This window comes from Elaeis guineensis, chromosome 3 (assembly GCF_000442705.2).
Source record: "Elaeis guineensis isolate ETL-2024a chromosome 3, EG11, whole genome shotgun sequence".
NCBI lineage: Eukaryota > Viridiplantae > Streptophyta > Magnoliopsida > Arecales > Arecaceae > Elaeis > Elaeis guineensis.
The window spans coordinates 113,317,689-113,339,020 of record NC_025995.2 but is presented as its reverse complement, the minus strand read 5'-3'; the positions used below and the strand labels follow the sequence as shown (position 1 = coordinate 113,339,020).

Genomic DNA, 21,332 nt, shown 5'->3' with positions numbered 1-21,332 from the left:
GTCGCAAATTAAGGTTATTTGCGATGAAAATAGACTTTTCGTCGTAAAATATTATCAATGATGGTATTTTTTGCGATGAAATTTTAGCAACGAAATTTTCATCACTAATTATTATTAATAATAAATTTAATTTTTTAATAATAAAATTTTTTTGTAGTTAATAATTTATTTTCTTATAGTGCCAACCGGTAATCTTCGACTTACTTCTTTCCCTTGACCCTAACACTACTGCGTTTAGCTATTATTTCCATTCCACATGTGGGAGGAGGAGGAGGAGAGGATGTAATGAATATATAAAACAAGGATGAAGAAAAGTAACAGAGATCTTTGAGAGATTACTCACAAACAGCAGACAGATATTGCAGTCAGTGACTAACACCCAGTAAAGAGTAAACATTCCAACAATAAGAGAAAGACCATAACCTTACATCAGATTTGGACAATCAGTGACCGCGAAGAGGACTACCCATATATCAGAAAAAGCCTGGAGGATGATTGGGTGGTGGTGAGGGGAGTTCAGAGAGAGGTAAGAATGGAGGAGCCTCTCCAAATCCTCTGCCTCGAAGATTTGTCTCCCAATGATCATCTCCACCATCGAGCTCCGGAAGTCACCATAAGGATCGCTCGACCTCTTCACTACCGCAAACCCTCTCTTCTCCTCCTCCAACTCTTTCACCTTCTTCCTCGAGGCTATCGAATAAACCAAGGGCCGAAACCCCTCGTGGGCATTCCGATTGTCGTGATTCTTTGATCTTCTTCTTGGTGGACATCGAGACGCCTTCTTATTATTCTTCTTCTTAGCATTGGGCATGGGACGCTGGTAGAACTCGGAGGAATCAGAGGAGAAGCTCCTCGATGAGAAGAAAGTTTCGGTCTCCTCCTCCTTACCCTCTCCTTGATCTTCACTAGTAAAGAACTCGAATCCATCATCAGTGTTCACAGAAGAAGAGCTACTGATTCCATAACTATGCGACAGTAACTTCTTCTTCTTCTTCTTTTTCTTCTTATTCCTCTCCACCTTTTTCTGATCATCTTTCTCCACTTCATTGAAGCAATAGTAGTAATAAGAACTCTTTGACGGAGAGGAAGGGGAAGCTGGAGGGCACATCCTCCCCTCCCCCTCTCCTGTCACGTAGAACCCACCCGTCTCCCTCACTCTCCTCTCCTTCTTCTTATTCTTCCCATGTCTCCCCTTCTCATTCTTGGCCATGAAAGGAGGAAGATCTCTGGTGGGTCGGCAACCTTCACAATCTATGGCGAGCCGCAAGACGGGAGCTATATGACGACGACCATTATGGGCTAAAAACATACCATCATCATCGACACCTCGGTGACGGTGGTGGCCGGGGACGAAGACGGGCTCACGGGCGACGTCGTGCAAAAGGGTCCGGCTCGAGGCGGTGGAGCTCAGGATGGTGGCAGCGGAGGTGGAACCGTTGCAGGTGGAGCGGAGAACAGAAGAGGGCTTAAACATGCGAGCGAGTCGCTGTTTAAGCCTGCTAGTGCTCCTACTACTCTCCATTGCCTCTCTCTTTATCTATGTCTCACTTGCTCTTGTTTTGAATTGACGAGAGAATAATAATAAAAGGGGAGGAGGGGAGGGTATTTATAGTATTTCAAACAAAAGCTAAGAGATGGAATCCCCGCGAGCAAGATATTGCTCCTTTATATTATGAGCTTATTGTTGTATGAACGAACTGGTGGCTTGCCTAAGTGGTGGAATGAGTGCCGTGGCTCCCGGGAGCGGGCCGGCCGGTCGTCGGGTCATTGTAGGGATGGCAATGAATCTATTATCCGTATCTTTCCATATTTATCTTGTGCGGGATAGGTAACCTCGGAATAGGTTGAGAGCGGAGCAGGTAGAGTTAAATGAAAAAGATTGGACCGGTTCGATCTAGTAAAAATATTAAAATTAATTATTTTTATATATAAATTAATTTTTATCTTGAAAAGAAGATTATATATATATATATATAAAAGATTTAGAATAAATTGTATCATTAAGATTCATCATAGGTTGGATAAAATCTGCTCTATTTAAGTGTTGGGTAGTTAATAAGGAAAGATAAATTGTTATCCCTAGCTTGACAAAAAATATATTTTTTTAGATTTAATATAAAATAATTTTTTTTGAAACGATTCATTACATCATCCATATTAGTAATAGATTTTTGAATAATAACAATTATTAGTCATCATTATGCGACAGAATTAGTGACTATAATTTTCACTAAATAAAATATTAATTTAATAAAAAATTTACTATTTTTTTTTAAAAAGACATTTATACTATATGATTAATGGTTATTATAATAATCATTAACAAGTTTAGTAAAGATCTATCGTATAATGGAATAAAAGTGTAAAACCGTTATTGAAACCTTGGCTTGTCTGTCAGGTCAAATATTTGGTAGGCACGTGATAGCATCACGTACCGTCCGACCAAGACAGAGAGACTAGATGATCATTTAATAGCGTATATATAGGAGGATCTTTGTGTTTTGTCGGCTTCTTTGGTTGCATAGAACCAGAGAGGGTGTGGACTGGATTCCATTGGTGAAGTCAAACCAGCGCACGTGAAGGATGATGGAATTTTAAAATGGTCTGTTGTCAATTTTCGTTTGCCGCTTTCCTAGCATCCTAATCGCGAGAGGCCGCAGGGATGGCTTAAGTTTCTTATGCTTCAACCGCGCGATTCTGTAGTTCAAATTAATGTTACCGTATATAGGCATTCACGAAGAATGATGCTATTCCCTGAAGTAGAAAACTGGATATAAGGGGATAACATACATAAATGTGTTAAAAATAAAACATATATTTCCAAAAATTCAGAATTTAACAAAAATAGAGAAAAAATAAGAAAAAGCAATGAGAATCCTGGTGGATGACTATGGTGATGGTGATAACGAGGAGTTCTCAATAAAGTAGATGCATCGTAACTTGGTTATTGTAGATCCAGATTGTGGCCCTGATGTTGCTATAGTGGAAGTTGATGAGCCTAGCAGACATCATGAAAAAAGAAAATTGGGTGGTTGGTGTTAGTGAGCTTGAAAATAATGAAATCTCCATCTCACTGGAAGGAGAGATCTAAGAACAGTATCATTTTAAGTGTTGAGAGAGTTACTACCACCACCATATTATTAAAGGAAATAGAGACGATGAAGAAGAGATGAGAGACGCAGCAAGGGCTTGAGTGGTTAGTATATAGCTTCAAAATTTGGGTCCATTGATTAACTGTTAAGAATATTTTTAGGGATTCGAGATATTATGGTTTAGGCTTCAGGCCTGATTTTATATACTGATGTAGATGCATATATGTATCTAAATGAAGGATCAGCTTGTGTAACACTCTCCATACATCATGTGGATGTAGATGTTAATGAGGTCAGAATTAATTTATATGATAATTAAAATTTATTATTCGATGTGCCATAGATATTAATGACACTGATAATAATATGCTTAGTCATTATCAAAGCTCATTACTTAATGTGCAATAGAAACTTTGTTATTGTGTCCTATGTATTGTAATTTGCTAAATAGTTATATTACATTTTAAGAATAGCACAATAGTGCATCATGTGGACATATCTTATTGATATCAGTATTAATGTTGGAAATTTAAGCATAGAAGTTCATGTGTAGAGTTCTTCATTTGCTGTGTGGATGCTACTACTGATAGTAGGAATTATTGCTTGATCATTAATTATAAAAGTTTATTATTCAATTCAATATAAATTTGGCTATGGAAATTTTATGTCATTGTAATTTGTTATAATGATATTATTGCATTTCAAGAATAATTAAAAAATCGTGCAAATCAATATTCATAATGTGGGTATCATGGGGGTCCAAAGTTTTCCATTTGTTGTATGGATGCTAGTATTAATGATGGAAGTTTTTATTCAGCCATCAAGCTTCATTAAAACTTATTACTTAACATACAACAAAAATTTATCTATTATAATTTATTATATTATTATATTATATTTTAAAATAATTAATAAAAAATTGCATCCCATGCATGTGGAATATATGCTAAAACAATCAATTCCCATAAAAATATCATATAAAGAGTTTTAGGTGCCTTAAAATTTCTACCTATAGGGAGCCACCATCCGAGTACATGACCTTTGATCCCCAAGTGCAATTTCTTTGGCATTAACTATGTCTCATATGGTTTGGTGTGATAGTCATTCGTAATTTTAGTATTTTTCTTGCGGCATTATTTCATTTTTTTTTATTGATATTTGAAAAGAGAAATCGATAAAATATGCTATTTATTGAAGTTAGCTTTGAGAGACGTCTTTGTTATACATAAAATGTTATATTAGGGTTGAGTGAAAAAATATTTGAAGTTTTGGGATGGGAGGGTTTGTCATTTTGGATTGAGGATCCACAAAGACCATAATTATAGAGCTTGCTTTGGTGTGGGCCCTATGCTTGGCATATTATGCTATTTGACTTAGTTGTTGCACTATTTATTGGAGATTGTTCTTAAAAGAAAATATATAAATCTGCGATGATTGCTATACTCCAAATTTTAGCCTATCAAGTATAAATCAGTGCAAATTAGTATAAACTTGAGATATTTTACACATAAATTGTAAATTATATACAAGTATGAGCACTTATGACATGACTGCTCCATTAGTTATCCAAAACCATGGTTCGGATCGTTTCCTCCGCTATCCTGCTCGTAAATAGTGTTTTCGATATTAAAAAAGCTATAGGCAACCCAAAGAGGCCTTGTACTAACTCTTGGGAATACGCCATCCCAGCAGCACATTGGTCTTTGGAGATCCATCAGAAGACAGGTAGGTTGGAGTACCCCCAAGTTTTTGAAATCCATTAATGGAGGGAAGAACGAGTGGAGAAACGAGCTGTGAGCTCTGTCCCTTGCTCTGTCCTTTGTGGGCTCGTTTCCCATGAAACGTGTCGCTATGCCTCTGTCCACTCTTACGGTTGGCACCTATTAGTGGACAAAACAGTCAGTGCTGAGCCACAGTCTGTTTGGTGTCCTCTCTCTCTCAGGAGAATTTCTTCTCTGAGGACAGGGGAATGCATGCAAGGCCAAAAGCCATGCTCTTCCTCAAATAAAAGGCCGAAAGCCAAAGAAAGAAACAAAGAGGAGGTTGACGAGCCTTTTCTCTTGATTAGCTTCCTGATGGCTGGTGAGGTCTTTTGGCTTATCTTAGACTTTTACTTCTGACTCTTATAAGGGCCATGGAGATGGGAGTATATCCCCCGACCCAAGAGGCCCCACTGGCTCACCAGCATTACAAGAATGGGCCCACAGCTCCTTCAAAGGTTAAGAGGGGAATGCCAATTGCTAAGCACAAGGAGACATGCAAGCGATAGCCCTACCCACCTTTCACGGGCCTTTCATGTGAGGCTCATGTGGTGGAGGTGGATGTCTTTTTCTTCTGCTCCATTTCTTTGTATTCAGAGAGCTTTTTTTTTTTTTGGTAAGAATTCAGAGACAGCTATTTGATCTAAAAATTAATCCATGATAAGTTCGATGTGGCGTGGCTCAGCCGTAAAATAAACGAGGAGGTTAGGGGAAGCTTCCTTTGTTGTTGGTTGTTAATTGGCTTGTTGTGAAACTCGCACCTTGGTCAATAGAGGGGGTGGCATCTCATGTGCCCTTTAGGAGGGTATGCCAATGAGATGTTATGATAAGGTAGCACCTGGTAGTTTGATGCATGCGTGCATCTACTAGGTTGGTGCAAATTGATATCAAAAGTTAGTGCACAAATGAAGAATCTATTTTAAGAAATGTTCTTTGCTGCTTAAGGAATCATCAGTAAATTAGGCCGCTAAAGAGAGACCCAAAGATTTGTTACTTTACTTTGGATAAAACTCTATAGTGACTGTATATATTTCAAATTCATGCCATAGCGTAAAGTCATGGGAGCTACGTGGGTGTGCACTAACTGAAGTGCAGGTTTACCGTGAAGTACCGGAATTTCCACCGTGTATCTCTATCAAATACATCTCCAATTTTAAGATTCACATATGTCATCATAGTTCGTCGGCATTGTATTATACCGAGGACCACAATAGAACTATGATGTTTTGATATGATTGCGAGGATGCATGCTCAGATCCTTGCGTTTGAAACTTTATTACTATTATGGGCCTCAGGTGTATATATTTTAGAGACACGTGTTAGGTCTATTATGTGAATAAGGTGTTTTTTGTTTTTGGGGTACAGGTAAATAAGGTGTTTATCCATGAATTTGAGAGCATCTGAGGGATTATGTTTGGGAATAGTGGACTTCTATATGTTGCACTTAAGCTCAATGAAAATAATGCTTTCCACTGTCACATGAACCATCGAACAAACCTCAATCATTTAAATAATAAGTGGCTGCGAAGGACAACAGAAACAAACAATATCATCGTTCAAAGGTGATACATGTGTTGACGATTTTATAAATATGCACCAACCGTAATGCACCCTCTCTCGCAGGGCAATGCCATTGTTTCGTTGACGTGAGTCAGATCGAGTGTTTAATAACTTATATTTTGGTGTCCACTGCAAAAGAAAAAGGGGTAATATTTTATAGGATGTGGTCCTAAATAAAGGGCACTCACTAGCTGGTCAACAAAGATCAATCACAGAAAAAAATTTGAAAACAGTATATAATTCAAACTATCTTTGCTTTGGTACTAACTATAAAGTTCTAAACTATCTTTAGAGATGCATTATTTCATTGTCCACACTTTCTTTCTGCCTTTCCTTTTTTTTTTTTTTTTTTTTTATGATGAGGTTTTTTCTGAATTTCGGTGAGCTCATTGTTCCCACATTATACGAGGAGGCGTACGTAGAACTTTTGTTCATTCTAGGTACGTTTATATTTATAATTTTGAATTAAACAAGCATCAAACAGCCGTTGAAGAACTCTTACCCAAAAAAAAAAAAATCTCTAACCCACATAAACAGACCATCGAAGATGACGTAGGCATGCAGGCAAATCTAATTTTTGCACATGTGGTGTGATGCAAATATTCGCACTTTTTTTTGGATTTTCAAAATACGAGACCCAAGGAAGTGCGAGCCAGTGTCAACCTGTTTACCCTGTCTGGAGTCTTTTTCCTAATTAATGTAAAAAAAATTATTTATATAAATAATTTAATTTTAATTTATTTATTAAATTGATATAAAAATGATAAAATACTATTTTGAATGATATTTTATCATCACCACATCGCTTTCAATTTTCCATATAGACGATGTCAAAAAAAAAAAATCAAATAATATGACGTTTCTAAAAACATCATACTATTTGGCATTTTTTAATTTTTTTCTTAAAAAAAAATAAAAAATAGAAATTTTTTTTTAATTTATAAAAAAATAAAAATTTTAATTTTGATAAAAATAAAAATTATCATTTCAAATTAGTATCCCTATTTCAAATTATCTTTTTAAAAAAATATCTGAAAAAATTTATTATAAATAAAAAATTAAAAATATCATAAAAAAATCAAAAAGAAGTAGAAATTATAATTCTAAATTTAAAAAAAATAAAAATTTTAATTTTAATTCAAATAAAAATCGTCATTTCGAATTACAATCTCATTTTCAAATTAATTTTTTAAAAAAAAAATCATAAAAGAAGAAAAAATTGAGAAAAAAATAAAAATTATAATTTTGAATGAATTTAAAAAAATATTTTTTTTTATTTAAAATTATTTTTTTCCGTGCGGCCCTGCGGCGCCTTTCTCTTTCAAACCATCTATCCAAGGTTTTATGCACTGCCATCCTGTAATCAGCATTGATGGCACGCACTTGTAAATGAAAAAAATTATTTTTTAAAATTCATTCAAAATTATAATTTTTATTTTTTTCTCAATTTTTTCTCAATTTTTTTCTTTTTATGATATTTTTTTTAAAAAAATTAATTTAAAAAGGATATTGTAATTTAAAATGATGATTTTTATTTGAATTAAAATTAAAATTTTTATTTTCTTAAAATTTAAAATTATAATTTTTATTTCTTTTCAATTCTTTTTTTATGATATTTTTAATTTTTTATTTACAACAAATTTTTTTCAGATATTTTTTTAAAAAGATAATTTGAAATGAGGATACTAATTTGAAATGATAATTTTTATTTTTATTAAAATTAAAATTTTTATTTTTTTTATAAATTTAAAATTTTTTTATTTTTTATTTTTTTTGAGAAAAAATTAAAAAATGTCAAATAGTATGGCATTTTTAAAAACGTCATTTGGGATGGTATTTTTAAAAACGCCATTTCAAATGGTGTTTTTAAAGATACCATATTATTTCATATTTTTTAAATTTTTTTTTTGACGTCGTCTACGTGAAAATTGGTAGGTGACATGGTGATGATAAAACGTCATTCAAAATGATATTTTATTATTTTTACATCAATTTGATAAATAAATTAAAAATTAAATTATTTATATAAATAATTTTTTTATATTAATTAGAGAAAAAAAAAAAAAGACTCCGCTGTCTCGACTAGATTCGGATCGTCCTGAGTTTTTTTTTTTTTCAAAAAAAACAACTGTCCCCCCACCCCACCACCCCGCCCATGCACTTTCTCCCATTAGGATTTGACAGGGAAAAGGTACGGTCAATAAAAAAAAAATTTATGTTTGGTTGAAGTGCTAAAAAATAAAAAAAATAAAAAAGAAAAGGGAAAGAAAGGAAGGAAAGGGGGCGGGGAAGGCTACTTTTCTGTGAGAGCAATGTTTGATACAGGATGAAAAAGAAAAGTTCAAATGAAATATTAAAAAATTATTTTTCTGTCAATTGAAAATTATTTTTTTTAAAAAAATATCTATAAATTTTTGATAGAATGAGACAAAATATTTTTTATCAAAACATAACAGATATTTTATTTAATTTTTATTAAAAAAATAAATATTCAACTAAATATAAACCACTATATAATATATCATTTTTTTTATAATCATCCAAACATATAAAAATCTTTTTTTCATACATAATATATCCAAATATTAATTTCTTTAAAAAAATATTCAAGTAAGAAAAAATTCTTTACATAAATCAGATAAGTTTTCACTTCTACTTTACTTCTATAAATGTTTTTCGGTTACTCAATGGCCTTAAGCGAGCCATGCACTTCACATCTAATTGTTGGATGCCCTCTAGTAACTAATTCCGGCATGATGCCCGGCGAGGCTCATTCAAGCTTAAGTTCTGCATCTTATTACTTCTAACGTCATCTTTCTTTGTGTGATGCAAATATAGGAGTTTCAAAATTTTATTGAGTATAGGCATACCATTGCTGGAACTATTTCAAAGTCATGTGTTTTATCGAGTTGCCATGTTAATCGAAAAAGCCAAATTTGAGTTTCTTCAACCAGTCTCCGAACGCCGCCGGTGCAGACGTGCATTCTATCTAATTGCGATATTAACATTTTGTGTTACACATAGAAAACTAGATATGCTGGTGCTTTTATCTAGTCTCGGCCAAAGGCTTGCTAATACGGGTTCTATATTTGCATGTCAGTTTTAGCTCATCTATATAGTTGCAGCTCAGATGAAAAAAAAAAAAATCATCGATACTTGATATTGAATTGGTGGATCTCCCACAAGCCTATATTAGCTTGATTTGCTAAACCTTTTTTTCCCTTAAAAAAATATGCTATACAGCTCCATTCACACATTGCTGTGTAAGAGTAAGGTCATTTATAAGGGTTCTACCAAAAGGATCATTTACAAGGGAAAAATTACACTCTTATGAAATATAATCCAAAGTGGTGTTTATCCCTTGAAGAGATGCCTTCTTTTTCCTATGAGGAGATTTGTAGAAATCTCTCAGAAAACAAAACCCTCTCCATCTCAAACTGCAGTTTGGCTTTCTTTCTTTCATTATATTTCATCACTTTTAAGGTCTATGGCAGTTATATTTCAGGATCTCTGGCCAAACTGCAGTTTGGCTTTCTTTCTTTCATTATATTTCATCACTTTTAAGGTCTATGGCAGTTATATTTCAGGATCTCTGGCCTCTAGTTTTACTCCCGTCTTGAGTGAACAATCCTGTGATTTTCAACACTTTTAAGGTCTGTGGCTAATATAATATTACTCAAACTTATAATATAAAAAAGGAAGGAATACAAAATGAAACAGAGTAATCTCGATAACAGCACCACAACCATCAAGGCAGGATCAACAGGAGACAGTTTTAATTTATTTTTTAGAACGGCAGTGATATGTTTGTTTTACAATTTAAAATAAGGATTCTCCTAATAAATTTTGGGTGGCATCTCGCCTCCCCTTTCCATCAAAAACAAAACAAAACAAAATAAAATAAGGAGCCCCAAACAAACCCGCAAATCACATATCACAATCCATCTGGAACGTGATTTCTAACAGCCCAAAAGAATCTTGGAACTGTAATGGGTTTTTCAATTCAGCTTTTATGCACTCAAAAGATGAGGTTCATTTGACCTTAACCATAATTAAATTCACGAACATCTTGAGCTGAATGTACTATTACAATATTACTTAACAGTAATTTTTCGGAGTACATTTTGCACATACAGATGCAATAATCATCATTAATAACAAGAAACACCACCATTATCAAAGCCTATAACAATGGAACATGAACTTTCTTTCTCTTGCATCCATCATTTCTCAAAAATCTATAGATATTTTGCTAATAGTCTAGTTAACAATGAGTCTCCACCTCATTTATGCTAAAGCAATTATCACAAATCTTACATTTGCATAAAAAAAAGAATGTGTTAAGTATGCAACAGATATGTAACACAACCGTCATAGAAATGAAAACTAGCTGTCACAGCACGTGCAGGCTTTGACGAATATTCATAGAGTATTCAGTTGACCTAAGGCACGTTGGTTATGGTGTATGCAGCACTGCCACTGAAGGAGAGCTGCACAAAGACAGGACCTGCAGAGGATAACTGGAACCAAATCCTAGGGCCAAAAAATAAAATCTACATCAAGAAACAATCACATGGTGTACCTTGCCAGTTAATTCAAGAGAAAAATAAGAGTAAAAATAAAAAACGTGAAGCAAACCAAGCTATAGCCCAGCACTTGCACCGCTCAAATTTGGAAGGAGGTGCCCTATTCAAAAATTGCAACTCCCAATGCTTTGGGAGGTGTTTTCTCAAGTATTTGACCTGTTTTTTTTTCTCCTATCCGTGACAGTTTGTTGTCATGATTGTGGTTCCCTACCATAGTACCATGATTCTCAAAAAAGAAAGTAACGCTTTTCTTTTTTTAAATACCACAGCATATAAATACTCTATTATCTATAATGCCCAATAAATTTGGCACACCAATTGAAGCTGATGATATCTGCTTTTCCATTTATCATCAAATGAAATAAAAGATTCATCAGAAAATGTTCCACATTACAGCAATCCCAGGACCATAGCATCTTATAGTATAATATTGATGTTTAAATAGGTTGAGAAAGAAAGTAAATGGAACAATTCAAATTCCATCTATAATAATTATGCTTATGAAATTAATAAAAAAAGGACCTTAGTGAATACTGGATCCTCCCACAAAACTAGCGTGATGTCGTGGAACATGTGAATATTCTCTGGCCAGTCTACAGCTTCAGCAAGGTATTCACAGTCAGATATGAATGAAAGTGGGAACCGTTGATAAAAACCTATGCACATACAAATTCACACTCATAATGAATTGTATAAATCCATGTGGGCATGCATTCTTGATAGTGTATTCTTACATGCTCCTAACTCAGTAAGTGTATAAACTCACAATCGTGGATTACATCTAATGTATCCTCAATTATAAGGTTGTTCAGAGGTTATCATTATCATGCTGGAGAAAGTAGTAGCTTCTTGGGGATGTATGGCTAGCAAAGAGAAATCACAATATGCTTGAATTATGCAACCTTACAGCATAAATTTTGAAGCCAAATAGAGAATGGACATGTCCTTGTGCATCGTTAATGGTAGGCATAAGGAATATGTCACAGTCACACAACCTACACTGCCAGACTAAGTCGAATGCAAGGCCAAAAACATAAACAATACCCACGTACCAGCCAGAGCACAGGAATCAAATGACAAAGTGAAAATTGTAATATCTAACAAAAGGGGAAAAGGGAAGGTGGAGAATGGGTGGCGATCCAATAATAACCATGGGAACTGTGAATAATGGCGAGGAACTGCTTGAGAAAGCTAAGTTCAAAGTGTTTCTATTTATCTTTCCATTTGTTTTTCCTAAGGTTTCACCATTATTTGCCCTTGGTTTGCACTGGAATCTTTCCTATTGACCATACAATTAAGAAAGTACACATTACAAGGTTCAAACAGAAAAGACGTAGGTGCATGTGAAGCACGAAAAAAGCATATCCCTTCTTTTTTCCACACTGAGATGTCCAGGATGAATGCCAGAGAAAAGGATATTTTAGAATTCATGAGGGTTGACTGTCTCTAGAAGTCCCAAATTGGTATTTTGGTGATACCAAACACTGGTATATGTTTCGCTGCAGGAGCTCAGTGAGTTGACAAAAAATATTTGCCATTGTTACACTAAGAAATGAAGCCCAACTTATGTTAAAAAAAGAATTCAATTAAAAAAAGGCTCATAAACTTGATTTCACATCAGAATATTAAGGGTCTATTTATAAGGTCAAGCCTGAAAAGTTTTTTTTCACTTTATTCTACCCCATCAGTTCATCAAATAAGTTGAAGGAAAAATTTAATGTTGCAACGAATGGAAGAAAAAGATGGACAGGAAACCAGTGCAACAGTTGCGAAGCTTACACTTTCAATATGAAGAATTGGTCAAAAGTACAAGTTTAAAAATAGAGACAAAGATAATATAACAACAAATAATATTGTCATCATTAAACATAAAGACAGAAACTGGCATCTTAATAGAAGAAAAAAAGTAAAAGGCTAGATACCAAGAAAGGTATATTACCTCCCATTCAATTTGCCGCAAATTCACAAAGAGCAATGCATCTGTAAATCTGTGCTTCTGCCATTGCACTTTGCTTTGAACAGCAATTGTACAAACAAGATTTTTTTTTTTTATAATAATTCTGAATATTTGCCTTCTTTAAACCAATTGGTAGGCTCATCTAGTGATGTTTGTGTGGACCACTCCTAGGTAAGTGAGAAAATAGGCAACATCCAATCCTTATCATCTGCATACTCATGCTTTCAGTCATACCACCTCAACTTATTGAATTGGAAGAACTGATGCTGTTATGGATTTTACATGCTCATACCACTGGTTACACCACTTCTGCTTATTAAACTGGAAGATCGGATGCAGCATTGTAGTTATCTCATGAGCTAATACTTTTGGTTATACTTCTTCTTATTGAATTGGAAGAACTGATGCAGCAGTCTGTGGACTTCCCCATAGCTTTGAGTAGCAGAAACAAGTCGATCTTTTATCCACAAGGGTAGCTTGTTAGTTGGATCTGAGAAGCTCCGAATTGATGAATCACATGCATACCGTGAGTCGACCAACAAGATTGCAGCATAGTCATTTATGTGCCTAATTGCTCTGCCTGAAATTAAAGAAATTGGGTGTGTGTGTGTGGGGGGGGGGGGGGGGGGGTGGTGGTGGTTAGGTGTTGGTAAGAGAGTGAACAATCATTTACATGTTAATTGATGCTAAATAGTCAAAGAACATGCATACCAATTGACTGATTTACAGCTTTCATGCATAAGTTATCATAGTATTCTCTTCCTCTTTGCTTGCATTTCCTCAAGATGTCAAAGCCAGACTGAACTTTACTGTTGCTATATAATTTATTACCAAAGGATTTATTTGGTGTTGGTGAAGACAATTCTCCTAAACCTTCTATATATTTTACTCTTTCCATCAATTCAATATCAGCAGGACTTGGATAAGGAAGTCCAACCATTATAACGCAACGTCCCATCCCATCACTGAAGTTTATACCTTCAGAAATCTTTCCACCGACAACAGCTAGAAGAAGTGCACCGTTAGTTCTTGAATCATTTAAAACTCCACTAGGAGACTCAATGGCTTCCTTGTATTCCTTGAGTACAAGATCGACATCAATGCTGTTTCTAGGTTCCCTGTATACACGTTTCTTCTTCAGAATTTTGGAAAGAAGCCCAGTAGCCCTCCATGTATCATAGACCTGTCCTTCATAGTCAAACGAAGAGAAAAACACGACAACTCCTTCTGGGATAACTGCCACTAGATTGCAAAGTAAACGTCCGAGCTCATCTATCTGGCATGCAAAAAAACCAAAATAACATAGTTAGCTGAATGCACCAGTGAATATTAATGACAATAAACAAGTATGGATTCAAAGAAGGCTATCAATAATTAGGCCATATCATGAATGCTTATTAAATATATAAAAAAGCTTGCAATGACATTTCAAAAAGGAAATATCATAAAAAATTCAGCACAGAAATGTAACATGGGCCTAGAAGAAACGTCTAGGTGCCTGAGAGAATAAAATATAAACAGAAAAGGAATTTTTCAAAAAAAAAAGAAGCATTCAAAGGGTAATGAAGAACCAAAAGGGCAGATGATGAACAACAGATGCAATTCACAAATAATAATTTTTAAAAAGAATACAAGATCTATAAGTTACATACAGACCAATATCTGTATACAACAACAGGCATTAACTCAGCAATTTATATGTGATATAGGTATCGTACCAACATGATATTTTATAATTATATATCTGCAAAACATTGTTATCAAAAGCATGGCAGGGCTTCCATATAACTGACATAGAGTTGCCTCTACCCTGTCCAAGATCATTCCTTAGGGCTGCAATATGTGTGGAGTGAATCATCATATCCTAGTTGATGTAGCTCTTGTTAATGAGATTCAACACTCCCAAATCAGACGAGGATGGAGTGTGATGTCCGATTCTATTCATATAGTCATAAATGCAGAGAAGGAAGCCTAAAAGACATTTGGTGCAAAAATGCTTGACAGAGTCTTTGTCCAAGCAGTGGACAGGACATATCAATCTCTGAACTAAGAGTTCCATAGGCCAGAAGATAGAATAAAGGATCCTGTCCAAATGATGGAGAAAATGGTAACCTGAGTCAGGGCATCAACTGCTCCTTTTTTCTCACTAAATTGAAAGAATAATTTTTGGCCAAATGATATCTGCAGTCATTTTAGTGCAGATATTCATTTTACTTTGCCCAAATGATATCGACTAACCCATTTTGACTAAAGAATAAAAGTCACTCCGCTAATCACAAAGCAATTTTTACACAAGACAACCCAATTTGTACTCATACACCTGTTTTTGTACCATATTAAAATGTGAATTATGTAAAGAAACACGATGTTCGATATAGATAGATTCCCACGATAAACATATATAGGATAACTACTACCACATTTCGAATTAACATAAACTTGTATTCCACTTCCCTTACATCTGAAGAGCGGGTATTATGATTAACAAAGGTCTTTTAAGTTTAAAACCCACCAAAAATCTGCTTTTATAAGCAAGCACTGCCCTAAAAGACTTCATAATCCAACAAGTAACCACCAAAATCATGACCAGTGAGTCCGAGTACAAACCATGCTTGGAGTGTTTCTTGAATTGTAACTGAAATCAAAAGTCATGCCAGAGGGTCCACGAGAAACTGCAATGGGCAATATATTCTCTGGAGGAACAATATGGTTGCATGTGAAAAAATGCACTTGATCCAATGCTAAGCCAGGGAAGAGGCGCATCCTTGTCTCTTCAATAGGCTGAAGAGTCCCCCCTGCTAGGACAACAGCATGTGCTTGACCTGCAATCTGCAGAAATTTAAAATTAAAATAGGTTATAGTGATATGCGAATCTGTCTGTATGATTTTCCCTGAAAATTTTGATAAAGCATTAGGGCTATGAGACCTCAGAAAAAATTTTCTCTCCACAAAGCATTACAAATTTAAGGCATCCTTCTTCTGTTTGCCCAGAAAGCTTCTGCCTGGAGACTATAATTCTTCCATCACTATCATTATTTATGAGGGAGAGAAAGATATCAACTAGAGCTTGAAAACCAGATATTACACTTCCTTCTGCACCATGGCCCTGGCAATCAGAATGCAAGGAACCACTTTCTGAACTTGCAAATTTAGTACCATAGCCAGTGACCTGAAAAACTGATACAATATCATCAACTGGGAAATAAAATACATAGATGGTTGTGCATCTGCATAGAGTACCTTGTGAATGATGTTGCTTTCCTTCACATATCGATGCAATTTTACTAAGTTGATGTTGTCAATATTGAGAGAAAATAAGAACTCATTTATGGTCATTGACGTATCACCAAAATTTTTCTCTTCAGTTGCTTGGTCTGCATGAACGTTAGTTATGTTACTAATACCGGAAGAATCTTCCTGGCAGCCAAGCAACAACCGGAGGAAGGACCGGATTAAAACTATCAGAGTCTGGATGTATCGTCGATTCCCAGCTCCCAAAAGATTCCGAAACCTGCCAAGATACAACTCGAGGTGGGACAACACCTGCTTCAACTGGCAATGGAAAGTTCAAGTCACAACAAAGTTATGTTTAGACTTCTTATTTCCCCACCCAAATCATGACAAATTAATGTTTATACTATTTCTTCCCCCCAACAGGTTTGTAAGTGGGCAAAAAAGACCTAAAAGCAACAGAAAATCAATCAGAAGTAACGCAACAAAAAGCCCCCTGCTCAAGGGGCGACATTCCTCTTGACTAAAAGAATACTATTGGACCCAAAAGCTGAGCCATATCGAGATCCTACTCAGTTTGAAGGCTTCAGAAATTTCTGTAAAATTCATAAAAAATATAAATAGTAAAAAAAATAAAGCACAGAATCTCTGAATTAACCTCCTATGCATGAATTTTTTTTATAATTTCAAGCCTAACATCAACTAGTCTCAGGAACAACGAAAGCCCATTATAAATGTAAGTAGCCTAGAAGGCAACCAGTCTCCGGAACAACAAAAACCCATTATAAATGTCAGCAGCTAAAAGGAATCAGGTACTGCATCATTACCTGTGATGTAGTGATTTTTGAGTTGTACATGCTAGTAAGGGAGTCTGCCACATTGTGGGCTTCATCTATAACTACAACACTGTTCTTCAGGTTCAGACCAAGTGATTCACGAGCAGATCTCAGTAGTAAAGATTGGTAGGGAAGGACCACAAGGTCACCTGCCCGAACCATGTCACGAGCACCATAATATGGACAGGTCCCAATTTTCCTTCCTAGCTGTGCAAGATCTTCAATGTCCAATGCACCATGCTCCCATACTTTATTCCTGAACTGCTTACGTAGATTCTGCTTCCCCAACATTGGGCATCCTGAAGAAGCCTTTACACGCCGTACCCTCCCGTTATCAGTCTGGACCTGAATAAAGATTGCATCATTGGCTCTATCAACTGAGGTCACCATATGGTCTCAGTTCTGTTCACATCAAATTGTCATGGCATTCATGGCTAACATCAGCACATACTGACTGTTTATTGTGTTTTTTTCAGATACCAAATATCATGAAACATTGCATACAAGATGTTTTTAATAAACCTCAAATTGTACTTCGATGAAATTATAGCTTCGATATTAAAATATATCCAGGAAGGTACTAAGGTACTGTTTTAAGAAAGCATGGTCACAGACATAAGTGTTGGTGATGACATTACAAAGCTTCAGACAACATTCAACCTAGATCCACACTTCTCCAATTTTTCTTATGGATGATCAGCTACTGCTCTTGTGATCTCAAGTTAAATATTAAGCACATTTCCCCCTATACTAAAGAGTGAAATAAAATTGAAAATATAATAATTTGAAAGATTTTGTCGAAATTATTTATTTCAAAATTTCCCAAAAAAGCTAATTGTAGGTTCTTTATCAATTGAAATAATAGGACATTATGCTTATTAATAAACTTGTGGAAGAAAACCAGAAGCGATTTTGAAATTCATAATTCAAGCAAATGGGTTATGCATTGGACGTTGGCACAGAACTAAGGCAGCACATGATATCAACCCATGATCAAACCTTGATTTTGGAATCCTTCTTGCTCTTCTGCAACTCCAAGCAATGCTCATTGATCCGGTTCAAGTTCCCCAGCTTCAGAACATCTGAGCAATCCAAACAAATACATAAATATTACCACTAAGAAGTCCAGTAAGAGAGAAACGTCTATTACCAGAATTGATGCACAGGTTCTTCCTTGAGCCCAAACACACGAGATTGAGCTCCGAAGCGAAGGCCGTCCTTTTGAACTCCCTCACAAACTGTGACAGCTGCGAATGTGTCCTGCTAGTGAAATAAACCTTTGGGGTCACTTCCTCCTCCATTCCTCCCCCTACCTCCTCTTCATCACTGCCGCTCGAACTCAAACACCTCCAACCTTTCCTTTTCGATCTCCCAATGCCATACTCCATATCCTCCGCCTCACTCTCATAATCATCTACCAGAAACTCCATCTCTTCATCATTCTCTGGCGACTCCTCGGCAGTTTTCTCCACATTCTTGGGCCTTACAAAAGAGGCCTTCTTCTCCAATGCTCCCGATCCAGACCCTAATCTCCTCCTTCCTACCTCCTCCATCTCCGGACCTGGGATGGCAAAATCCCTCATCCAATCCGGCTCCTCCTCTTCATCAATGCTGGAGGATTTCGTGTCGCTGGACTTCCCATTCTGCTGCTCGCGCTGCTTCTTCCTCCGATCGACGGCCCACTGCATCGCACTGCATATGATGCTTAGGGTTTTCCCCGTTCCTGCGCCCAAACCGAGAAAGAGGCCATGCGGATTTCAGATGAGGATCTAGGTTTCATTTCCAGGAGGAAGATGGGGAGAGAGAGAGAGAGAGAGTGAGAGAGAGGGTTGGGGGGGGGGGAGGGGGAGAGAGTTGGGGAGGGAGGGGGGAAGGAAGGAAGGGGTACCAGTGGGGCTCTCGAGCATGGCGATACCGCCCTTCTCGAGGGAGTCGTAGAGGAAAGCCATGAAGTCGGTTTGGATCGGGTAGGGATCGAAGGGGAAAGCCGGAAATTCGCGCCTCGCCCTCTCCGACGCCTCGCTCATTTCTTCTATCTTTTTCCTTCCTATTTGGTCCAGTTCCTCTTACCTCCCGTCCCCTCAAGTAGCACTTCCTTTCCCGCGCTCTGCAATGGGAGCGGCTTCAAGGGGAAGGGGAAAATTATTGGTGGAACCAGGTCCACCACGTCATTTTTGCACCAGCTCAACTGGTGATCGACACGTATACAGCTTTCGGTGCCGGGGAAAAATTCGCCGAGGAACTTTTCAACCTCCTCCGTTTACGGCCGGGCGACGGAAGGCGTCGTACCAGTAGCCGTGCTCGACGAAGGTGGCCGGCGTCCGGGACTTGGCCATGTGGACGATGTATGTTAGTCGCTTCTCTTTGCTGCCGCCCCGTGGAAAGAGGAGGAGTAGAGGAGGAGGAGCGCTGCCGTGGATGTGGCCGCCGTCGCCGTCATTATTCTCGTCGTTATAGTGGCATCGGGATGATGCTTATATAGTTGAAAGAGGGAAGGGGGCGGGAAGAGGGAGAGGGTGGTTGGGTGGTTGAGAAAGGGTGGGTACGGGGGTTTCATCTCATCTGGAAGAATGATTGCTGGCTGAGAATGAGAACAAAGGAGAGGGTCCAGGACAGTATGCAAGAAAACAGGAGAGTGGTGAGGAAGAGGCCACAAAGGAGAGAAAGAAGGAAGATTGAAAGGGTGAGAGGACGGTCGCATTGGTTTCGTCCGCTCAAGTTCTGCCGCGGGCCCCCATGATGCCTATCTCCTCGTCTCCTCCTCCCCCGCCTCTCGTCGGGACCCTTGGCCTTCCTTTATAACTCCCTTAGATGCATCCACGCTGCTCTTGGCCGCCACAGCCACTGCCCGGCTCGATTCCTCCACCACAATCTCTCCCAGGCTCTTCCCACTGATGGTCGCATCTTCACCTCCACCCACTGCACCGCTACCAACCTCGCCTCCCTTTGCTCAGCTGCTCCCTCGACGCTACCCATCGGCCTCGTTGCTGACCCAGCCGTTGTCGCCAACTCCCTTGTTGTTGTGTATCTCCAAGTGCGGCGACCACTCTTGCCTCTACTTTCCAACTGTTCGACAATATGCCCCGCCGAAATCTCACCCCCGACTCAACCATGGTCACCACTGCCTCGGTCCAGGCGGATGCGATAGGAGTAACAACTGGATACAATGGAAATGGATTGAGACAAGACGGTCCTCCACCTCCCTCGTGCCAGTGCTCTCCACCTCCCCCGGCCCCGGCGACCTACGCCTTCTTGCTGGAGATCTACTGTCCTTCACCGTCTTCGTCTTTTACTATTCATTTTCTTCCATGGTTTTTAGTTGCCATTGGCACGGCGCCTCCCTTGATAGTAAATCGGCGACTTTTCCCCCTCCGTCTGAACTCTTATACGTGCCGATCATTGGTTGAACTGGTTCAAAAATGGCGTGGTGGACCTGGTTCAAGTTCAACCAATAATTTTTCCTCCGGCGCACGGTTCGCTCACCTTTCCCGCGCAAGTGGTGGAGAAATTACCGAACCCCACATTCATCCTCGGACCAGCCGGACCCATCCGTCCTGGAATAAAGACCCGATAATTTGATATCGATCTAACCGGTTTAGCTTTCGGAATTTACAAACCCACGTAAACCAGAAAACCCGGATCGGACCGGTTCAAACCGGAACAGGTATTTGAATCCGGTCTTACTATGTCGGCAGTCGGCTGACCGATACACGTCTATAAATTGGCAACCCAGGGACGTCATTACCTCTTTGTTCTGCCGAAATTATTTCCGTTGGCCCGCTCCGGGAAGCATCGCCATGGAGCGGAGAGCGATCGGCCATGTCTCAGTTCTTGAAGCCTGGCTTAGACATTCCTCGGCGACGATGAGGGAGGTGGAGCAGGCTCTTCGCCCCACCCATCCGTCCTCCTCCTCCAGGTACTCTCCTCTGCTTTTCTTTAATCCTTTCGATCGTTTCGTCTCTCAACACCTTCTGTCCTCCTCGTGGCTTCTTTCCCCTTCCATCGGAAACCCTTAAAACCCTAGTGCATGAAGGATTTTTTACGTTCGGATGCCGGTGTACGAGTTTCAGAGTTCCATTCTTTATCTAGCAGCAGAGGATCACACGACAACCATAATTGTCTGAGGGACGGAAGCCGAATGACCACCGAGATACCCAGGTTTGCATCTCAATCCAGATATCCCCTTCAAGAATTCGGTTCTTGAATTTTTCTTGAAATCTTTCTGGCAATATAATGGGTTTTTTTTAATTTATTTTTGCGTTCGATGCTTTTACTGCACTCTTCAAGAATTTGGTTCTTGTTTTGATATC

General features: G+C 37.8%; 2 protein-coding genes and 1 long non-coding RNA gene across 47 annotated transcripts in view; 1 reads left to right on the top strand and 2 right to left on the bottom strand.

The window, feature by feature from the left end:
- Positions 1–371: 371 nt before the first annotated feature.
- LOC105040802 (uncharacterized) lies at positions 372–1,566 on the bottom strand. Its single transcript, XM_010917500.4, has one exon. The coding sequence runs from the start codon at positions 1,520–1,522 to the stop codon at positions 425–427; it is 1,098 nt and encodes a 365-aa protein (XP_010915802.1). The 5' UTR covers positions 1,523–1,566; the 3' UTR covers positions 372–424.
- Positions 1,567–10,606: 9,040 nt separating this feature from the next.
- LOC105040803 (uncharacterized) lies at positions 10,607–19,600 on the bottom strand. Of its 4 annotated transcripts, XM_073254476.1 has the most exons (11): positions 18,911–19,600; positions 18,173–18,745; positions 18,022–18,104; positions 17,014–17,367; positions 16,196–16,507; positions 16,041–16,132; positions 15,882–15,957; positions 15,563–15,784; positions 13,667–14,231; positions 12,938–13,535; positions 10,607–10,945 (listed from the first exon to the last, which is right to left on the bottom strand). In XM_073254476.1, exons 1-10 carry the CDS (start codon positions 19,047–19,049, stop codon positions 13,315–13,317), a joined length of 2,637 nt encoding a protein of 878 aa, XP_073110577.1. In that variant the 5' UTR covers positions 19,050–19,600; the 3' UTR covers positions 10,607–10,945; positions 12,938–13,314. The 4 variants fall into 4 exon arrangements, with proteins under 4 accessions (XP_073110577.1, XP_073110575.1, XP_073110576.1 ...); XM_073254474.1 differs by having other exon boundaries at positions 15,882–16,124; XM_073254475.1 differs by having other exon boundaries at positions 15,882–16,124; positions 17,014–17,361.
- Positions 19,601–20,362: 762 nt separating this feature from the next.
- Positions 20,363–21,332, top strand: part of LOC105040805 (uncharacterized) — a 35,331-nt gene continuing 34,361 nt past the window's right edge. For 37 of the 42 annotated variants that reach the window (XR_012140027.1, XR_012140023.1, XR_012140054.1 and 34 more), the window contains exons 1-2: positions 20,363–20,938; positions 21,047–21,180. This is a non-coding gene — a long non-coding RNA (uncharacterized lncRNA). The remainder of the gene's footprint in view (positions 20,939–21,046; positions 21,181–21,332) is intronic. The other 5 variants (XR_012140016.1, XR_012140015.1, XR_012140014.1 and 2 more) reach the window with 2 other exon arrangements.

Excerpts from the sequence above, each read along its gene's own strand:
- LOC105040803 (XM_073254474.1), bottom strand. The coding sequence starts at position 19,049 with ATGAGCGAGGCGTCGGAGAGGGCGAGGCGCGAATTTCCGGCTTTCCCC. Across the intron at positions 18,746-18,910 it reads CATGCTCGAGAGCCCCACTG|GAACGGGGAAAACCCTAAGC; the intron begins GTACCCCTTCCT and ends GTTTGGGCGCAG. Across the intron at positions 17,368-18,021 it reads AGAAGGATTCCAAAATCAAG|GTCCAGACTGATAACGGGAG; the intron begins GTTTGATCATGG and ends ATCTTTATTCAG.
- LOC105040802 (XM_010917500.4), bottom strand. The coding sequence starts at position 1,522 with ATGGAGAGTAGTAGGAGCACTAGCAGGCTTAAACAGCGACTCGCTCGC.